General features: G+C 33.1%; 2 protein-coding genes across 12 annotated transcripts in view; both read right to left on the bottom strand.

Moving 5' to 3' along the window:
- The window catches only part of LOC123691416 (guanine nucleotide exchange factor DBS-like), a 73,773-nt gene extending 52,420 nt beyond the window's left edge, over positions 1-21,353 (bottom strand). For 5 of the 10 annotated variants that reach the window (XR_006751397.1, XR_006751399.1, XM_045635799.1 and 2 more), the window contains exon 1: positions 20,926-21,353. Coding sequence is in view for 8 of the 10 variants with exons in the window: in XM_045635799.1 (XP_045491755.1) it covers positions 20,926-21,094 (169 nt within the window). In the remaining 2 variants the exon portion in view is untranslated. Of the gene's footprint in view, positions 1-662; positions 766-8,765; positions 8,953-13,490; positions 13,589-20,925 lie in introns of those variants that run through there. The other 5 variants (XM_045635863.1, XM_045635856.1, XM_045635840.1 and 2 more) reach the window with 5 other exon arrangements.
- Positions 13,916-18,884, bottom strand: LOC123691645. Of its 2 annotated transcripts, none has more exons than XM_045636149.1 (4): positions 18,690-18,884; positions 18,115-18,393; positions 17,720-17,950; positions 13,916-17,140 (listed from the first exon to the last, which is right to left on the bottom strand). In XM_045636149.1, the coding sequence occupies exons 2-4, from the start codon at positions 18,373-18,375 to the stop codon at positions 15,929-15,931; spliced, it is 1,704 nt and encodes a 567-aa protein (XP_045492105.1). In that variant the 5' UTR covers positions 18,376-18,393; positions 18,690-18,884; the 3' UTR covers positions 13,916-15,928. The 2 variants fall into 2 exon arrangements, with proteins under 2 accessions (XP_045492105.1, XP_045492112.1); XM_045636156.1 differs by having other exon boundaries at positions 18,115-18,388.
- Positions 21,354-21,523: the final 170 nt, after the last annotated feature.

The raw sequence follows: 21,523 nt of genomic DNA, 5'->3' as shown, positions 1-21,523 counted from the left end.
TTATAAATTATTATGACTTACTCCATTATTCTCATAATTGTTTTTGATTTTAAAACCACATTGCATAAAAAGTGACTTGCTTTTTATGCAATGTGGTTTTAGCACCAAATTAAAATCTAATAAGAGTTTATGGCGTTATTTTAGTACCTACTTATATAATATTTAGAATTAATAAATAGATTGCCTGGCAGAGATTGCTTGAGCCGATACCATTGATGTACTTTACTTTATTATGTGTATTTTTATTTTATGAATAACGCTTTAAAAAGAAAAAAAATACGAACATAATAAATAGATCATATCAAACCTTTATCAAACAATGGAAATAATTTTATGATGATGATACATTTTAGGAATTCAAAAATTTGCGTTTTGTTTATGACACTGCCAAAGTCCAAACGCTATTGTTTGCAAGTATGTAGGTAATTCAGTAATTCAAGTTAAACATTCAAACGCGGTAATCTCTAAACATTAACCTACGTTTACACAGATAACACCAACGATCCCTAAAATGACGAAAGCAACAACAAATATAATTTATTTAAAGACACTTTAATATTAATAAATAATAAATTGTAAACAAAAAAAAAATCACTACGCATTTCAGGTGAAGGTTTACAACTACAGTCATGCAAAACGGCTTAAAATATTATAGGCATTACCGTGGAATCCAAAACACTGCATGCTTCGGCGCACGCGACAGCAAGGGCCATTCGCCACACTAACACTAACATTGTCACGATCCGACATCACACACACACCCTTGACCTTAGAATATCTACAACGCTTATTATACTTGTGTAGCGCATAACTCTTTTTACCTAGTGCATAAAGATCATAATACTAATTGAAAACACGTTAGTCGCGCTCGAACGCATCTGGTGCTCTAAACTTTGGTAAATGCCGAAAATGTAAAAGAGTTATCGCCAGATATTGGCAGATAGCCTTCCATGACGAGATAAATGTGGATTTAAGATTTCGATATCCGAACGGCTCTACAAAAGTAGGGTAAATAACAGTTCGATCTCTATTTATAACTTTGTTTCTCCATCGTCTAATCTCATTAATGTCCATTTTCGGTGTTTGATTGGAAATAAATGAATTATTTAAATTCAATTTAAATTATTAATTGAAGGACAAGGCAAATGTTTACAGTTTGTTTTAATTTTACCTTAACATGATTGACGGTCCTTATTTTAAAAAGTAATTAGTCGTTGCTGGAGCAACGTTTAATAATGTTTTAGTCGTGAATAACAAGGTCACGAAAACAAAGGAATTAGGAATTTGGGACGGGTTCTGCAACATTGTTTGGGACAAAGCGATCAAATCAGGTATCGGAACGTCCGAAGCATTTAAGTCGATCTCAAACCGGGCCAAACACCGGAATGACGACAAACAGACTGGAACTTTACTTATAAGAATTACTTACTGGATTATAGCATAGCTTTTAACGGAAAATAATGATTAACTAACCACCATGATAGGAAAACAACGGAGAATTTTAATGAGCAAATAATTTTATGATCAGCAACAGGAATCATTGCAAAAAACTTTGGGAAAGATGCAAAATATTCGGTTCAAATTTTACGCTGAATAATCTAGAAGTTTCAAAAGAATTCGTGGGAAACTTCACACCAACTCTAAAAGTACATTTAATTTTATTAACATGTTCATTGCACCACCTTCTAATTATGAGCCTATAAAAATCATAGACAACAATAATTTTTATTGTAATCGTGAGTGCCCGCTTATGGCACTTAATGAATGTTGCTGTGCTTCAGATAACAAGAAAAGTCAATTTATTGTTTGACGCCAGTCTTGAAGTTTAAAGAAAATTTGGGAAGATAAGGATATACATGGTCAGTAATTTAATCAACCTCATCACAAAATACCCGAATCCCAACTGATGTTCCATCAATTTATACATTTTTGAGATTTGAAACAGATGTGACGAATAGAAGTAATAAAACTTACAGTATCACGCAAAAATGTAAGCAATAAGACCACACTGTCTGGACTCCAGAGCATCTGGACACGACCTAAATTGTATTACGTAAGGCAGAATTTACATGAATATGTAAAACATTCGCTTTACGGTAGTCGTGATTCCTAAATGGATTTTATCTTCATAATATATAATCGCGTTGAAGATCCTCTTGCAGTGCCATAATCTTACATGTGTTATCATCCATTACGTATGTATAAAAAACCAATTTAATCAATGACAACACAATTATTAAACGTGCATGTGCAATATGAAGAAGATGATTTTTAACGATTGTTTCAAGGATATAGTAAGTTGTTAGACTAGGACAAAAATGCAACCGCGTAACATGTAATATTTTGTTAAATAGACGAAAAAAGCAATCGCTGTTTTAGCTGTTTAGCTGTTTAGCTGTCGAAATGAATGTTAATACATGGTTAAATACAAATGAATAACAATCCGAAGCAAAATGCAATATAGATAAAATGTTTAAAGTACTACTACTACTAGTACACATTCCCTCTATTTTTACTTTAAGTCGTATCTATTTCCATCTATTAATTATAAACACGTGAATGGCCTTTGCCTATGGTGTCCTACATGGTAAAGCTGAGCATTTTGTTGGTTTCTCATGGATTTATTTTCCATTATACAATTAACAAAGGAACTATGGGAGTAAACTGTCTAACGATGTTTCCTAAATTTCTTCTCATGTCAATATCAATTTCTCTGACCAATTTAATTGTTAAGGTATTGAAATTCTTATCTAAATAACATATGCAGATAAATTATCAAGTACCACTGAGATAAAATATCTCAAAAAGATTGTTGAAGATAAGTTTGAAAATATGACTAACGTTATAACTTATAACGTATCTGAAAATGAAATGAAACCTGTCCACATACGCCACAGAAAATCCTTCAGAGAGAGCTCAAAGTTGTATTTTGTTTACTCGAATAAAGTTTTATGATTCTTCTTCCTGCACTCAACTTGCATATACGCAATAGCATTGTACACTGAAGTATTCATCATGAAATGAGAACTCCATTTTCTAGTACGTTTTAGCTGCATCAGCCACTTATTCATCTCGAGGGATATGTAGTTCATTTAGTTCGGCACGTTTCACTACTCAATATACAATTAACTGCAAATTTCAGTGTGTGTTCCGATGAAATTAAATATTTACGTCACTGATTACTGGGTAATTTAACTTTTAGCAAGCTACATTTCGTCATAGCTCATGCTAATAGATTAACAGTCTAGTTGTTATTATGTTATTGTCTTTAATAATAATTATTACCTACGATTAACCACTATGGACTTGCTTATCCAACATTTCACTGTTTCTAAAGAAGTTATTTGTACTAAACGTTTAAGTTTATAGATTCAAGACCATTTTCTAGATTTCATGTCAGTTTAAGTGGTATTAACGTAAACAAAAAGTCACCAAAACTACTGTGAGAAACAATCTACTATAAGTATCAATCTAGGTTTAATTTTTTATTAAAGAAAAGGAAATAAAGGTACGTTCATAAATAATTTACATTCATTTACATTCACAAGTCATATGTGATCGTAAGGCAGTTTCTTTAATGACAAGTGTCATTAGTGCATGCGAAAGTGCTTCACTTTCTCGGAGAACACTTTAAGGAAATATTTCCCACCTTCGCACGTTCGATACTCATTTCGGTATTGTCATTGATTTTACATTATTTGATGATTTCTTGAGATATTTCCTTAAAAAATGTTTCTAAATAATTGTGAGTTTGATCTTGTCCTCATTTATTCAATAGGTACTTACATCGCTTATTTAGGCACTCTAAAACCTTCAAGGGAAAGTGAACAATGAATGTACCTACAATAAATGAACATTTCAAGATTCGTCTCCGAAAAGAATGTATGTAAAACACAAGCCAAAAACTTGAAATTCATGAATAACACATAACGTTCTTGAATGCCTACACAGAATGTATTTCAAATGAAAAAGAAACGAATAAATCTGGTTTCCTTGGCATTGTACGTAAAGATTCCACATTTTATCAAAATTAATGGAGCGGCAAGATACCTCTACAGTCATTCAATGGTTATTACTTCAAAGTTAAATCATGGAACCGACATAAGGTACAAGCGTATACTAGCTATGTACCTATGTAAACTGTATCCTAATTCCATGGACACTCATCCCTTTTCTGAAAGCGAAATCATTTTCAATGAGTTGACATGACGCAAACATCCATTGTTCTTCAACCTTGACAAGTCACTTAACTATGTAAATGTGATAAGTATTCAAATAAGATGTTACAATTTTTCATAGTTTTTAGATTTTTGAATCGAGTGAAACATAGAAGTTTACAAAATTCCTAGTTTCTGAACTAGTGTTTGAAGACATTGAAATTATTCAATGAGATCACAGTGAAAATGTGCGATGATCTTGGATATGATTAATTATTTAACTCATTGAGCGCCGAGCGGCCCGATCGGTCCACGACACAATAGATTTTCTATTGTGTCTGTGATTCCGGGGCCTGAGTTAATAATTGACCATTTTTATTTCGTTAGAAATATTTTTGAGATTTATCTCCATAATTATTGCTTCTACGTAGAGCGGCGTAAATTTATTTTCGCGGAAAGGTTAACATCGTTAGGTACTTATTTTTGCTTATCAATTAATTTAACAAAATGGGTCATAAAGTTACGCAATTAAGGAATAACTTCCAATTTCAACCCATAAGAGGACTTATACTTCGCATTTTTTACCATGAATTTAATGTAAAAAAGCAATGAGATCGGCGCGTGTTTCAGTATTAACTAAACTATTATTCGCAATTTGAAAAGTTCACCATTTATAGAGACATGACGATCAAGGAATTTACATAGGTACACGAGTATTAGCTGACTCGAATCCCGTTATTTTCCACTTCCTCATTCGATGATTGAGTCTCAATCCCGAGTAAATTCCAGATCAGAATAGTAAAAAGGTGAAATAGTACTACATGATTAAGTATCTATAGGAGTGATGCATTTCTCAAAAATACACATCTGGTTGTTTTCCAGCTTATCCCGGACAAAAGACAATATCGCTCAAAATAATTTTGTTATAAAACATCGTTAAATTACTAACATACGGTACCTATTACATATAACTTCAGTTGTTTACAATAACGTGTCACAAACGACGCTCTCGCATCTCCACATAAATAGAATATGAAGAAAGAAGACAAAAGTTTATATACTGAGTCGTGATTAACTTTCCTTTGTAGGTATGATGTAGCTATACATTTTGCTGTCACTCCACGGCATTGAGGTTAAGGGCAATGTTAAGCTTGAAAGAAATGTGTATTTACATCTATTGTTTATGTCTTCATCAAAATGTTCTGCAAATGGATTAAATACTTTGGAAAATTATTAAGCTATTGCATAGCTTCTATTGCGGGCCTTGAGCGCGGGGACCAAATCGAGAAATTCCGTAACGAAAAACCTCACGCTTCCCACTCCGACGGACACGGAGGTGTGGCTTGAAGGCATGCTATGCAATAGCTTTACCGCGGCAGTCTCCGAGTGCCACTCGTCTTTTTTTTTTTTTCAAAAATTATTAATGTGTACCTATTACATCCCATTTCTCAATTCATAACCTTTTCAAAATATGTAGTTATAATATTTTTGCTAGAGACAGTCTTGAATAAATTCCAATTATCCATATCGCAATATTGATGAAATAACACAAACTCATTGTATAGTGAGATTTATAAAATCATTTAGTTCATCAAAAAAATAGAATCCGCATGTTCTTTGTGAGTTTTGCATTCTACCATATTATATCTAGTACCTACTATAGAGATCTCACAAGAGTTATTAACCTAAAATCTGTGGATTAAGGTAAGGACAGTATAGAAAGTAATTATTCCCAGTAGTCGCCAGCGCTGCTCATGAGAGCCAGTGTAATGGAACTGTGCACTTCTGACAATGAAGGAGTTTGAGCCAAAGTTTGTTAGTTATCTCTCTCTTTAATAAGGTATACAGATATCACGATGAAGTTCTAGTAACTACAGAACAAATTTGGCGCCAACTGACACGTCTGGAGATAACAACCTATTCAACAACTATTACAGTTGTTGACACATTCCTGGAAGATCTTTAGAATCGTATGAAATGCTCCACTTGGACTATAATTATTTTATAATTAAACGTCCATCCTATACCATAGCGTCTCCTATATTTTAACCGTTTAGTATATTTTGTAATAGAATTTGGCGCCTGTCAATAACAAGTTTACGATAACTGTTGATGTCAATCCGCCAATGTGAAGCACAGATAAAATAATTCGACGTTTAATTCATGCAATTAAGCTCTATCAAGAGCTCTATAATACGAGTATATTTCAAAATGAATTTGGCAAATAAGAGAGAGCACTCTGGATCTGATAGCTGTCGCCCATAATTATAGCCAAAGTCCAATGCCGCTTAGCCGACTAATTATATGAAAAATTACTAGCTTATCCTGAGGATGGAAAAAGCTTTGAAGATATGGTTTTTAATTTAAGAGTAGATAAGTAATACGTGAAATGTGTATTGGAATATTACAGTAACTACCTAACTAAAATTTATCATATTTTTTAAAAACCAAAATTCAGAAAAAAGACGTCCTAACTAACTTGTTGTTCTTTTACTTTTAAGTGTTTTTAAAGTTTTGAAACATGAGTAAACTTATGTAGGTACCTAGTTATTAGTATTTATAATATAGTACATACTCTATTTACACTATGTTGTGTAGCTAACAACGTTATCAGTGCTATATTCATAACACGCACTATCAGCTTCTTTTACTAGAACATAATAATTATAATGTTTGATAAAATATAGCGTAGGCTTCCTCGTGTGAGCTTAGCGAGATAAAACACGTTTAATGAAAATTTATATTAATCGTCCATGTTTTGTATACGTAATACGTATCAGCAAAATGCGAGCGTTAAATAATGACCCAATATACTTTTTAATATATTATGATATTACAACGATAATGCACCTAAATAAACATAGAAGCTCTTGAACGAGGTATCATAACGTATTCCCTTATCATCCACAATATTTTTTTTGTTTAATTTAGGGCCTGATAAATTTGTAAAAATCAATGAAGGGTGCCGAATCCTTTATAACAAGTAAACACTAATGGATGCTAATGGTGACAAATCTTTTTTTTTCTTTTATAAAGCTGAAAATCTCGACAGTTTCTATTATAATTTATAAGGTACCTGCAATTTATTTTGTCTAAGCCTGTGTACTGTGTAGGTACCTATAGACCGAAAAAATGATGCGATGGTTATATTTTTTTGTACGCATGAAATATAGGTAGCAATCCAAACAAGATTATGATATTTGAATTAACTAAAATATATTGATAGATAAGTGTCTAGCAGATAATGCATTGTTTGCATCTTGGCGCATGTCAGAAGCTTTGGCCACAAACGGCAGGTGTGTAACAGCCGTTACATTTTTTTATTTTGTGGAAGCGGAAATCATATTCGCCCCTTCAATGTGTTTAATGCCTCAGTATGTTTGTCTTGTTTTCACGTCAAAACAGCTCAACATATTTTGATATTTTTTAACAATGCCAAAAAATTTGACCTCAAAGACGTAGGTACTGGTGATTTTTTTACCGTAGGTAGGTATGTCATACGATAAACTGCATGCAAGCGAAGCCACAGGCAAAAGCTTGTAAAAACTAAAAATTAAACAACATTATTATTAAAATCTAGGTATTTCGTCCGTTAAACCTGTTGAGAATGAATGATCTTTGCTCCGCACCATGAGTTGGTCGGAAAAACATCATTAAAGAATATTTAGTTGTATTTTTATACATTTCATGTAAACCAGTTTAATCATAAGATAACACATAATTAATAAAATAAATAGGTACCTAGTTAATTTACAGAAGAGAATAGAGATACTACGTTTAATGAATTAGGTACCTAATGATTTTTAATATTTTTCACAAATATTTTTTTCTTGAATTATTATTATTTATTATGTAGGTAAATGGCTGTTGCATCAATTATTTTAAAGATTACCTACTTAATTATATTATGATCATAAAAAATATTTTATCATATCATTAAAATATGTGATTATTCAATTTGAATTTTTATTTGGGAATTAAAACAGTTTCTTTGGAGCGTACCTACCTATCTTTTTACAACAATTAATATATTAACAATTAAAATTTATTAAAATGCGCACAAAATTCAATTTCTTTTAGCTCTATAATTTGCACCGCATCCCATTTGAGTTTGGTCTCCCACAGAGTAACCTAATAATAAGCCAGGCCTGCAAATAGTATCTATGTTTAGTTATACGTGATATGTTCATATTAATTAGACTTTACCTATGTCATACACATGTTATGTAACTTGATATTATGTAGAGTTCGTGTTTAACCTTCATAGTCAGCTAGGAATATTATATTAAATAAGTAAGTACTTATACTTATAATTTTAATGACCAAATGCTTCCCAAACAATCTACCTACCTACGTTTTTGAATTTTGACTCTGTGTAACAGTTTAACTAACTTAAAATTATTGTATCTAGTATGAATGTAGTCTTTTACGCCATAATAATAGGTATATGAAGTTGTGTTTATGTTAAATAAGCATTTCAAAAACATGATTAAAACCCGCTTTACAGATATTTCATGCAATAAGGTAAATCGCTAGTCACTAGAAAAGCCGGTAAGTAAACACTCATTATGCAGGTACACAAACAATATAGGCAATATAAATACGTGCTACCTCGTCCGAAGATGATTTCCAATTTGTTAGGCACTTCAAAACGTATTTTCATATCACTGGCTGGTACATTTACAACCGTTATCGAACAACCGTTTCCAAATTTAAACGAATTTCAAAAACATTCGCGCGCGAACGACTCAATGACGCGCATCGGTTACTACGATGACAGAACGCGGACTGGCGCGGCGTTGGCGGGCCGACGCGACGTCCTTCCGCAATGGGATGCCCGTGCCTCCCGCCTCGCCGGCCTACATCTACTATACTTTGCAGCTATTGTGATGTAATCTCAATCTGCATGTGACGAAAACACCGATTACAATTGATAAACGTCACATCAGCTGCGTCAATGTTTTTTGGCAGATGCTTAACGAATACTTCTGAGCGATGCTTTCTTGGGCGTTTATTTTATTTTTGTACCTTTACATTGCTTAATTTCTGATTTACAGTGCAAAAGAATTTTCCAAAAAATATAACTACCAATAATGATAAAATTTTCAAATATTTATCAAAGCGATTCGCGTGTTATATTGAACTCGTAATAGGATCGGTCATCGGGGTGACATATCGTGTGACTGAAAAGCCTGTGCTTAAACGATAAAGCAACTAGGTACATACGAGTAAGGAATCAGATCTTAAATTAACTTATAGATTGAGTGCAATCACTCCTATTGCACATTATATGTATGTACCTACATGTACTTGTACCTATCTTTTTAATATTATTTAGTACTCAAAGAGTTAAACTAAAATGAAAGCCGATTTAGTTATTATTAGACACGTAACAAAAATTTCCAGATCTCGTAGTGCAAAAAAAAGTTATATCGTATGATGATCGTATCCAGGATTAAAAAATATCTGTGAAATAAATGCCTGTATGAAGTATGATTATATTAAAATAAAAAAAAAATTCTTCTAAAATTCTTTAAATTAGACCAGGCAAAGTGAACTGTGTATAGTAAATAAGATAGAACTTATGTACTCTACGTTCATTTTTTATTTGGAAAACTTGACTTAATAGTCAGGATAAAAAAAGACGATTGAGTATCTACTAATAATTCAATCTCTCTTAACCTTTACTGCAAGATTAAAATCCCTGAAGCTTAAAATTAAATCTTAAATTTTCGGTAAAATTTAAACACGCATCAAGAATATAGGTACGTAGGTAGTTAAAGACAGTATGTTTTTTTTTGTTAAATTAATAATAATAAGTGAACGGTACATAATACATAGGTACTCGTATTTTAAAATATTAAAGTAGGTACCTAATGCGAACATTTTAGAAATAAAATATTTCTACAATTCTATTCAGCCTCACTGTAACGTTTTGGGCTTCGGGGCTGTATAAAATAAATAAATTTCTAACATCTAGGTGCACTGTATTTAATATTTATATTTTGTACTCATCGTACCTACCTGTTTATTTTATCAACAATTAGAACGAGGTATCCGGGAAACTGGTCTAACAATTTCCTAGTTCAATTTTTTTAGCATCTTAAAATTTAAGAAAGTAGCCTTGTAGGTACAATGTATAAGTACTACATATTGAAATAATGAACGTACATTACGGTACAATACGTAATAAAATAATCAATTTTAGTTTACAAGAGTTAAATTAATAAGTACCTATTCAATAAAAATCGGCCAAGTGCGAGTCGGACTCGCGCACGAAGGGTTACGTACTATGGGGACCCCCCATATTTTACTTTTATTAATTTTTAGTATTTGTTGTTATAGCGGCAATGTGAATCGTGAACGTCATCATTTGTCTTAGTCATTTGTGAAAATTTCAGCTTTCTAGCACGGTTTATGAGATACAGCCTGGAGACAGACAGACAACGAAGTCTCAGTTATAGGGTCCCGTTTTACCCTTTGTGTACGGAACCCTAAAAAGAATGTACAAATTTTGCAGTTGAATAAAAAGCAACTTCATGAAGGCAATGTAAAATCTGGCCATATTCTCTATAGTTAGAGTTCTCGTGAGTTTTTGTAATGTTTTGTTTGGCTTCACTGCACTATTTATAACCATAAACGCAAACACCTCTGTACCTAATACCTATTTAGTTTCCATTAGGATGCGTTCTATCCGCTCCGTTTTATATTACATTTTAGTTATGTGCAATTGTAACTAGAACTCAGTGGGTGGGCGTAATTTCAGATCCTAGGTAGAAAAAAAACACTGTTAAAATGTATCCATTTGAAGCTCATGTTAGCCGTTTGATTGCCAATACATTCACCAACTAATTAGGTACCTATACACACTGTTAAAATTTATCCATTTGAAGCTCATAATATTAGCCATTTGATTGCCAATACATTCACAAACTAATTACCGAGAATATTATTAATTAAATAGTATAAATAAATGGTGATTGCGTTGATTAGATACATTATACTTATTATGGAATTTTATAGTACAGAATTACAGATAGCAATAAAAATCTAAATTCGCAGACAACAAAATATAAATAACAAATTCTAATAATCAAGATGGCAACAATACCTACTGTTAAAACAATGATACCCACTGCGTCTATATAAAACTATCTTCCTTAACTCTCAATATTGTTTTATATATGTATATAACTCATCTATTGTTTTATATATGTACTTGGAAATGGTCGTGTCTTTTCCTGTGCGAATCCAAAGCGATTGTTAGTCTATAAAATTCAGTGGCGTTCGATAGCCGATCCTTTGGGGATAATAGCCGCAGTTACCTTGAGGCCAAATAAGTTGGCCGTTATAGAAAATGTTATAATACTGAGCTAGCGTAACCATAGTAATGGTGGGTCAACTGTAGATAATATCTATATAATTTATAGAACGTTATGATTTGTTAAGCAATTTGTGAATTAAATTTTTTTGAGAATACGCTGTTTATGGATAACAATTTATTAAAGTTCATGTTTTTACTTTATTAAATTACTAGCTTCCGCCCGCGACTCCGTCCGCGCGGATGTCGGTCTTTGCGTGGATGGTTTATTTCTCCATTTTGAGTAACTCGGACAATGACATCTTATAAATATCTATTGGACCCAAATACGGCTAGGTCTATAATAATACGCAACGTGTGTTCGCGGTACCTACTACAGAACAACGTCTATGGATAACTGAAAAATTGAGATTATTTTTTTTTCTACGTATTTTTCCAGGATAAAAAGCATCCTATTTTACGCCCAGGATAATAAGGTATAATTATACCAAGTTTCATCGAAATCGAACCGGTAGTTTTCACGTGATGTCTTCACATACAGACAGACAGACAGACAGACAAAAATTTTTTTAATCACATATTTGGGTTTGGTATCGATCCAGTAACACCCCCTGCTAGTTATTTTTTCAATATTTTCAATGTACAGAATTGACCCTTCTACAGATTTATTATATGTAAATAGATTTATTAAATTAGTCGATTGATAGGTATACTAATAATCCCAGTTTTAAATTTTCACTTAGGGCCCACTACTCACATAGGTACTTAATATTTCAATGATTATTAGGGGAAAGTAGACAATGGGGAACATACCTACATACAGGAAAATTATTTAGCAAACAAAAGCCGGTGGTCAGGCTGCTATTGGCATAACAATTGACCAGTGAGCAATTCTATTGGCATCAATACAATACCTTGTATAGCTAAGTAATAAATATTACATTTAATTAAACCACCGCTAAAATTTTAAAAATATTTACGTGTCCTCTTAGTTATTTTATTGAGTTATACATAAAATCCAAGCATATTATTGATTTTCAATTCAGATTATAAAACGGCGCTCTTCGGCTAAATCATAAGCAAATTTAGTTTGCTATTTCAAATAGGACAATAATAATTGATACTAATCGACGTCGTTCTATCCTAAACTGACGTAGGTCAGTATTCAGTAATTAGTATAGGTAGTGGTTTACGTTTAAACGAGCTGATCCATAAAGTTAAATAACAAAGGATATATTAATATTAAACTTCGCCAATTGACGCTTCATTGTTCTTTCTCCCCAGCTTCATAAGTGACTTAAATGGGCTTAACTACAGTTGAAAGTTTATCACGAAAACAAAGTAATTTAGCACTCGCAGCTATCGTCATTATTTATGTGGAACAAAGTGGCAAAATAATTACATAGGTACCTACATTAGGTAAATTCGTCTAATAAAGTAACACAGAATGAAATGTTCGCATTAAAACTATAACTATAATCGATACAACGTATCATGTGTAACGAAACATACCGTCATTTTATTTTTTATCGACAAGGTCAGCATCTTGTTTCATTTGAGGATGAATACATGAATTGAATCTATACGAAATCTTGAGAATAGACTCATAGTTATTATTTTTTATCACATGTCGTATCAAGTATGGCATTATAGATCAATTTCAATAATATAATCCTGTTCACATTTAATTTTGTCTAGGAATTTTATTTTGCGTAGGTACGAGATTGCATTATTATTATAGCGTAGGCAGTGTAGAATTACATGAGATGGGAGCGGTAACCAATGGCTCTTTTACCGAATAAGATATTGAATGAAAAATAAAAATGGTTCCTATTGTAGTACTTACGAAAGAAAGTCTAATGTTATTCTATATTATAGATTTCGTACCTACATGGATAACTTGAACCGAATAGTTACTAATAAGCAAATGGAATTGAAACAGGCTTTTATAAAGTGTTTTCGTTTTTAGGAAAACAAAAATTAGTGGTATTTATTTGATTATACTAACATACCATGTTTGCGGAGTTTGCGCTTAGAACAGCACTTCCAAAACTTCATATTCGTCAGAGGTCACAGGGCGGAAAGTTGACAACGCGCGCGCCGACTCAAGTATCCATCGTCACACTGTCCGATTGAGGACGAAACAATGAGTTTTGTTTACAAATTGGCGCGGAGATTTAATGAAGTACTGCGGTCCGAGCAATGAGGCAAGTGCGAGTGCAACAAACGCACACCCCCGACGATCCGGTAACGCGGCACCGCGTCAGGAAGGCGTGGGTGCGATCCAGCTCGGCTCAGACCTTCGTCGTCCTGAACCCCAATTTACAACAATCACCAACGCTTGCAAATTATTTCGTTTCACGACGTTGTGATTGATTCAATAAAAGTCAATTTAATCTGATCGCCACCGTTAAAGCTCAAATGAAAGATATTGTAGTAGCGTAAAAAAGTTTATTTTCTATCACATCATGTCTTCCTACGTTTAAAAAATTTGGAACATTACGCCGAATATTCTAGGTGTATACTACGATTCGGAGCACGTCGCGTTAATTGCTTGTTTAACTGACTTTGGGTTCAGACCACATTATGACCCACGATTACAATCTTTGTATTAAAAATTGCAATACAGTAAAATGTTTTACCTACTAAACATATATTACTTTGTGTGTTTAGTAGGTAAAACATTTTACTGTACCATATACTTCCAATCTGGCAGCACATTAGTTATTATCTAAAAAACAAAACGAATACAATAACGACGGCTCCGAATCTTACAAATCTCCGCACTATAAAAATATACGAATAAGCATATTTTCTAGGCACATTTCTGTACTTTCTACAAGTTATTACTGAACGGTTATATCCTTATACTTAGTTACAAATTACCTTAGATCGAAATACAAGAGATTACAAATAAAACTGTTTTTCAATTAAATTTGATTCATTATTTAAAAAATATAGGTACATTGACAGTATCTGAACTTGTTTTAATATAAAAAAGGAATATTATATGCTTTAATAATAATTAAACATTTTCAGACATAAAATATTAAGGGAAAATTGCTACTGGAGTCATTTTTATAATAATATACTAAAGCAGTCATAAGAAAGTTTCGATGAATCAATCTATAATCTATATTTTATCAAAGCATAAAATTAATTTTATTTTTTTTATAACAAGTTCAGAGCTACTGTATTTATGATTTTTTTTACACAAAATATACATCATCATAAATGAAATAAAACTTTCCAACGAAATTTTAAATTTTTATATGTTACAATAAGCGGTTACAAATTAATCAGTCCTTGTGAATTAACTTATAGAGATGAAACAAGAAACTGCAATATTTTGTACTTAAGTGTTTCATATCCACCAAAATTTTTTCACCAAAATTGGCAATAGTGTTGTATAAGTGAGAACTTATACAAAAGTTTTAAGGTTTATTTTTCCTGAATAGATGCAAACCTTTGTATTTTTTTACGTGATATGTATTTAAATATTTGTTATGGCAAAGAATAGTTTCAAAACCACCACATCACTAGTTGTAATAACCCTAGACACTTTAAACTATAAGTCGAACCATATCTATGAATTACTTCAGAGTTCTATGAAGGCACTGCTTTCATTTGTAACTGAACTTAACGTGTTGTGATGAGCGACGTAATTATAAAACAATATTCAATTAAAACTTGATTAGATACATATTAGTCAACAAAAGACTTAAAAACGCAATGAGCACTCCATATTGAAAATTGAGAAGAATGGGCAAGTAATATATTCTTATCATGAAATTGCACATTGCTGTACTTTCTATAAATTATTACTTTAAAATATAAAAAAAATCAGTATTCTCATCATAATTTACAACTTCAGTCTTAATTACGAGTGATTCCATAATTATTATAAAAAGGTGTCCATATACAATTTCTTTAAAATGCGTGTTTTCTTTTTTAAACCAACACCAACAAAAACATACCAGTATTTGAAATGTCTAGACAACATACATGAAGAATAAAATTAACGCAATTAATAATGTTTAAATTATAATGAAAGGGGTTCATGTAAACTTTACATGAACCCCTTTCATCTAGCTGCATTATTATAATATGTGCTAATACAATAAAAATTATTAAAATGTATCATAAAATATTTTACAGACCTCACCTGCCCACTCTTCACAATCACACAAAATCATAATAAAATAAACTACATTCATAGCTACTGCTAATTTGATAGTGTAAATATGATTAATATTATCCTTATATAAAATTGTATAATCCGTTTTCAATCAATACTGAAAAGGTGTCTAAATATCTTTGCTAACTTATTGCCAAAGTTACGAGTAAGTAAACGTATTTGGAACAGAGCAAGCACGTTAGTTTTCGTTTGTTATAAGTATGTGCTTTTGTGTTCCCCGTTAGTTGACTCCAAACATAGTAAAGGGTTTTGTCAATGTCTGTACCATGCGCCTTGTACTCGCGTTTGGAAATGGGACACTGGAGTCACTATGTACGCTTGTTGAGGTTGTTGTACTACAGCCAGCGGTATCACTTGTTGGGCCATTTCCACAGGCTGCCCGTTGTCTTCCGACACACCGAGAGGTTGCAAATGTTGCTGGGCAACTTGCTGCACCCCACCAACTTGCTGCGTGAGCACTTGCTGGTGCTGGCTCACTTGGGGCACCAACATCTGCTGTTGCATCGTCTGCTGTTGTTGAGGCTGTTGCTGGTGTATAACCACATGGGGCTGGTTCTGCATCTGTTGGTGTTGTACTTGCACCTGCTGAACTTGTTGCTGTTGTTGTTGTTGCTGCTGTTGTTGCACCTGTTGTTGTTGTTGCTGTTGCTGGGCCTGTTGTTGCGCTTGGTGTTGTTCCCTTTCATGTTCTTCTTTCTTCTTCTGTTCAATAGCTGCCTTCTTGGCCTCGGCCTTCTCTTTCTCCTGTTGTATTCTCACGGGATCCTTATTTTTGTCATATGACATACATTTACCACTACGGAAAGGTACCACATCCTTGGATAATTCCTGCTTTTTAGTTGCAAACTTAACATGTGGGAACTGGTCTTTCATGAACGCTCTAAATGTTGAATAACCCATAAGCTTCACTCCAGGTTCTAATATTTCTCCATATTCCTTATATGCTTCAAACAAATGCTTTCTGGAGTCACCTTGTATTATAACAGTCTTACTACCTTTCTTGCCACTCTCACCTGATGGTTGTACATCTTTGGGTGAACTGGCATGTTGTTTTAGATATTCTTTTAGGAAGTTAGTTGCATGTTTATAAATATCCAATGTGAATGTATTGTAGGGTTTCTTGCCAACATTACCGTGTATGCGAGGGGCGACGCCATGTGTCATAACATGCTGTCGGATGCGTTTCAACTGGTAATGAGTAACATTTTCCAAGTACAAGAAAGCTTCTAAACAAACTTTTCTCCCCTGGTAGACATAGCATGCCCTTAATCTCCTTCTTACTTTATGGCGTGAGGTTTCTGCTGGATTTGCCAAGCTGGCCATAGTGATTCCCATCAAGTACATGTCATGTTCACTCTTGGTTAATTCAGCAATATTCAAACGGTGACGGTAGACTGCCTCAGGATTCAAACCTCGGTAGCAATTATCCTTACAATCACAGCCCCTTCTTAGCCTCTCTTTTACCTGAAATTTAAAATAAGTACTATATAGATGTCATTCTTCCAAAATTTATGTTCATCATTAACAGAAAACTTGCATAACAGTTCTGTGGATTAAAAAATCTAATTCTGTGGTTGAACTAGCATCTCATAACAACAATACAACTTTTACACAACAAATCTATAGAAATGCATTTGATCTTGACTAAGAAGCCACTAAAGTAGATTACAACACACTTGATGCTGTTAAATCTGTTAATAATAAGTGTTTGTATCATAGTAAGTAATTTAATAAACATAAATAAAAATAAACAACATTATCAAATGACAATTCAAAAGTATTTTAATCTATATCAATTGCCTTTTGGTAGACACTAGATAGATTTAGATTGGTATCTCGAATCTTAGACATAATTGTTTTTCATTCCAGAAATCTATAGCTAGCTAGGTACTCTTGTATTACTGTAAAGCATTAATTATGAAGAATTCAATATCATGAAGTTTTATAATGCCTGATAAATTTATATACTTATTTCTTAAATTGAAATTGTGTTGGCCAGTATTATTAGAAAAATCAGTAAATATATTCATAAATAAAATGTACCTGTTCAGGATTGTCTTCCAATGTGTTGCCCAGAACTTCTTCATCACTGTCCGACTCTGCTACTTTTTTCTTTCTCTTTACAATAGCTTTCTTTTCCATTTTGGGTTTTGTGTCGACATCCATTTCTTGGCCTTCAACATTTGTTTCAAATTCCAAGCTGTACTGAGTTTGCATCCCTTGCATATTGGCATCGCCATTCTCAACTTGTATTGTATGCCCTTGCCATAAAACCTATAACATAAACAACATACTGATATTTGTATACAAAATATAATATTGTATGTATTAAAGTAAATCAATGCGCTCTTCACATCAAGCCAAAACTAAGTTATTTTGTATCAATAAACAATCAATAATAATTTATTAATTATTATTTATTTGTTACAATGCCATACCTGTTCCTGGTGACCATTGTAATTATGCTGTTGCATATTCTGTGAGCCACCAAGCTCAAACACAGAATGCTGTCCCATGACTGGTGTGTGCCATTGGGCGCTCTCGCCGTATTCGCCTCCGCCGTTCTGGTCCGACGGTATAGATACAATTATGGCCTCTTTGCTGTCCACACTCCGACGTTCCACAGATAAAAGAGAATGCAGGACTTCACTCGCTTCTTTTTCAGCCGGATTTACAACTTCCATCTTCTCAAAAGACATCGTAACGCCGACGCTACTCTACAACCAACGTTCATGTCATTTCACATGTATCTACTTACATACGTGTATGCACATTGGCCATCGAGCGACACGGCTTAACCCGCCCCGACCGCTTCGAGGCTCCATGTTTTAATAAACCCAAGATTCTTTCAAGAAAACCGCGATAACTTTTCAAATTCATGTAAATAAACATAACAAAAACCGTGCAATTATTAACCTTAATCGCGTTTTTTAAGTTTCATTATCGCATAGCGGATCGAACTCCCGTGGAATATTGGGCCATATAGTCATAGCAAAGGAAGAACAAAACTTACCTATTTCACTTCAAATCAACGCGTGAGAAACGTAAAACCGTATCCCACTTATTAACAATCGACTGTGGATTGTTTTTTATCACTTCATTTTGATATTACAGTCATAATTGGAGAGAAATGTACAAATATTTCACTGAATTCACGGAAGCAATATGGCGATACACTTTCCGTGAATAAAATCGGAGGACGCCGTAGAACACGTCATTAGTACAGTGCGCGGCCGCTAGGCGGAGCTAGGCATTACATTTCCGTATCGACGCCGCGCCGTCCTACGAACTGCACGTGCGGCAATTTAAATTTGGCTTGCGAGCAATGAAATATAATTTTGATTACTTACTGAATTAGATGTACATAAAATACAAATAGTGAATTAATATTCATGCATTATGCAAAAACCGATTTAATAAACGTTTCAATCATAAAGTTGCATGATAACAAGATAACAATTATTAACAATAGGTACATACCTATTTAAAAAAATCAATACCTATAATATTTTACAGGTTACAGGATCGTACAAATTTATACTGACATCAAAATAAAGCGGATAAAATAAAATACATACCTAATCTATACATATAGATAATAAATCTGTAGAAGGGTCAATTCTGTACATTGAAAATATTGAAAAAATAAATAGCAGGGGGTGTTACTGGATCGATACCAAACCCAAATACCTATGTGATTAAAAAAATTTTTGTCTGTCTGTCTGTCTGTCTGTCTGTCTGTCTGTCTGTCTGTATGTGAAGGCATCACGTGAAAACTAGCGGTTCGATTTCGATGAAACTTGGTATAATTATACCTTATTATCCTGGGCGTAAAATAGGATACTTTTTATCCTGGAAAAATACGTAGAAAAAAATTAATCTTAATTTTTCAGTTTTATCCATAGACGTTGTTCCGTAGAACCGCGAACACACGTTGCGTATTATTATAGGCCTAGCCGTATTTGGGAATTGGGTCCAATAGATATTTATAAGATGTTATTGACAGAGGTACTCAAAATGGAGAAATAACCATCCACGCGATGACCGACATCCACGCGGACGGAGTCGCGGGCGGAAGCTAGTATCTTAATAAAATTGTATTAAATATTATTATAAATTTAACAGATAAAAGAAATCGGCCTGACCAAGGCCATAATAAAATTAATGAAAAAAAAAAAAACTTAAAAACAACATTTTTTTTAGGTAGGAATATAAGCTGTATACGTACAAATGTAAGCTAGGTATAATGTTCAGTGTTCTATCGCCTTTAAATAGGTAGAAAGACGAGTAATTCTTTTTTGCATGAAGTATCTAGGTAGGTAGGTAGGTAGCAAATATTTAAAACTTAAACTAAATAAACAAAAATTGTGACAGGATCTAAAGGACAGGATATCCCGTCCGCATTTCATAAAGTTGATAATATTTAGGTACCTAAGTGCGAGTACGAGGTAGGTGTATTTTGCAGTGTAGACGATTTTTATTTCGTTTTTTTTTAAATATAAGTACCTACATAATTAAAAAGCGTTGCGCCGTATGAAGGGTCCGCACCGACGTGGAACCAAAGCGAACATTCAACTTCCATCAGAACAGATTTACCAACTAAATATATACATGAATGTAATACCTAAGAGTAAGTATATATACAAAACCAGGTAGGTACATTTTTAAATGCCTTGGAAGTCTTGGAACCACATTGATTCGAAAAAATGTATCTCAAATCCGAGTCAATATTAAAGGAAATAATAAAATCTTTTTGAATTCGGATACGGATATGTTGATATAAATATTTTTTATAGAATAATAGGTATGTCAATATCATCAAGTGAGAATCTGTCAAATTCAATTAGGTACCTAGGTACTTTTTGGCGCGTATTTACTATTTACGTTCAAGCCACAACAGTGCAAACGGTAGAAATGGTACCTACAATGTACCTACATCAAATTTAAGGTAGGTACATATTTTGTTTTTCGTATTTCTTTTTTATTTGCAACATCTTATAAAATAGCAGGAAATGTTATTGACGATACTTTTGAAAGTAAGTAAGTTCGTAATAAAATATGATAAAATTATGTACTTTATTCATCGCTTGTAGATTACCGGTAGAAAATATTATTACGTCAGTTAGACACCTAATGCATTATGTGTTGCTTACAGTTTTTTAAGATTACATTTTTTTTTTTATTTCTGCTAAGTGCTAAAGTTTTTGTATCTACGTTTAACACATGCAAGGATGGCTATTTTAACTCACCAGAAGCAGAATCTAAAGCAAAACAGCTACTGCGTGATTTGACGACTGCGCTAGGCGATGGACCATCAGGCCATTCCATACGTTCTTCCATGGCTTTGGAAGCACTTCGTTTGAATTGTTCTAAGAAACTGTCTATTTGCGTCTCAATACTTGTCGGGGAGTTAGCCATCGTTACCACCGAAACACCGCAAACAAACACAACACTGTTTTCGGACTATGACATTTTGGATTAAATATTAATAATTTTCGAAATACCAAAATAAAAATGACGATACCGACAAACTGTATTTTCTGGTAAATAACACAATATGTTATTAACAGTCATTGTAACTGCTATTAATTTATATTTTTATCATTACGTATTTTAATTTAAGCTTGAAGAACGAAGACCTACCGATAAGACAGCGACTTATTTTACTACGGATACCGTTATGCTAGGTACATCGAAAATAAAGCGACACCCACCGACATCTATCGATCGCAATGAACAGCTGGTAACGATGCTGCCATACTAAACAAAATTGCTTGTGTAAAAAATACTATGAAAATATATTACGTATATTTTATTTTCGCTTCTGCTTCTCAAATTATATTGCTT

This window comes from Colias croceus, chromosome 1 (genome assembly GCF_905220415.1).
Source record: "Colias croceus chromosome 1, ilColCroc2.1".
NCBI classification, from domain to species: Eukaryota; Metazoa; Arthropoda; class Insecta; order Lepidoptera; family Pieridae; genus Colias; species Colias croceus.
Note: the sequence above shows the minus strand (reverse complement) of the source record. Positions and strands in the feature narration are given on the sequence as shown.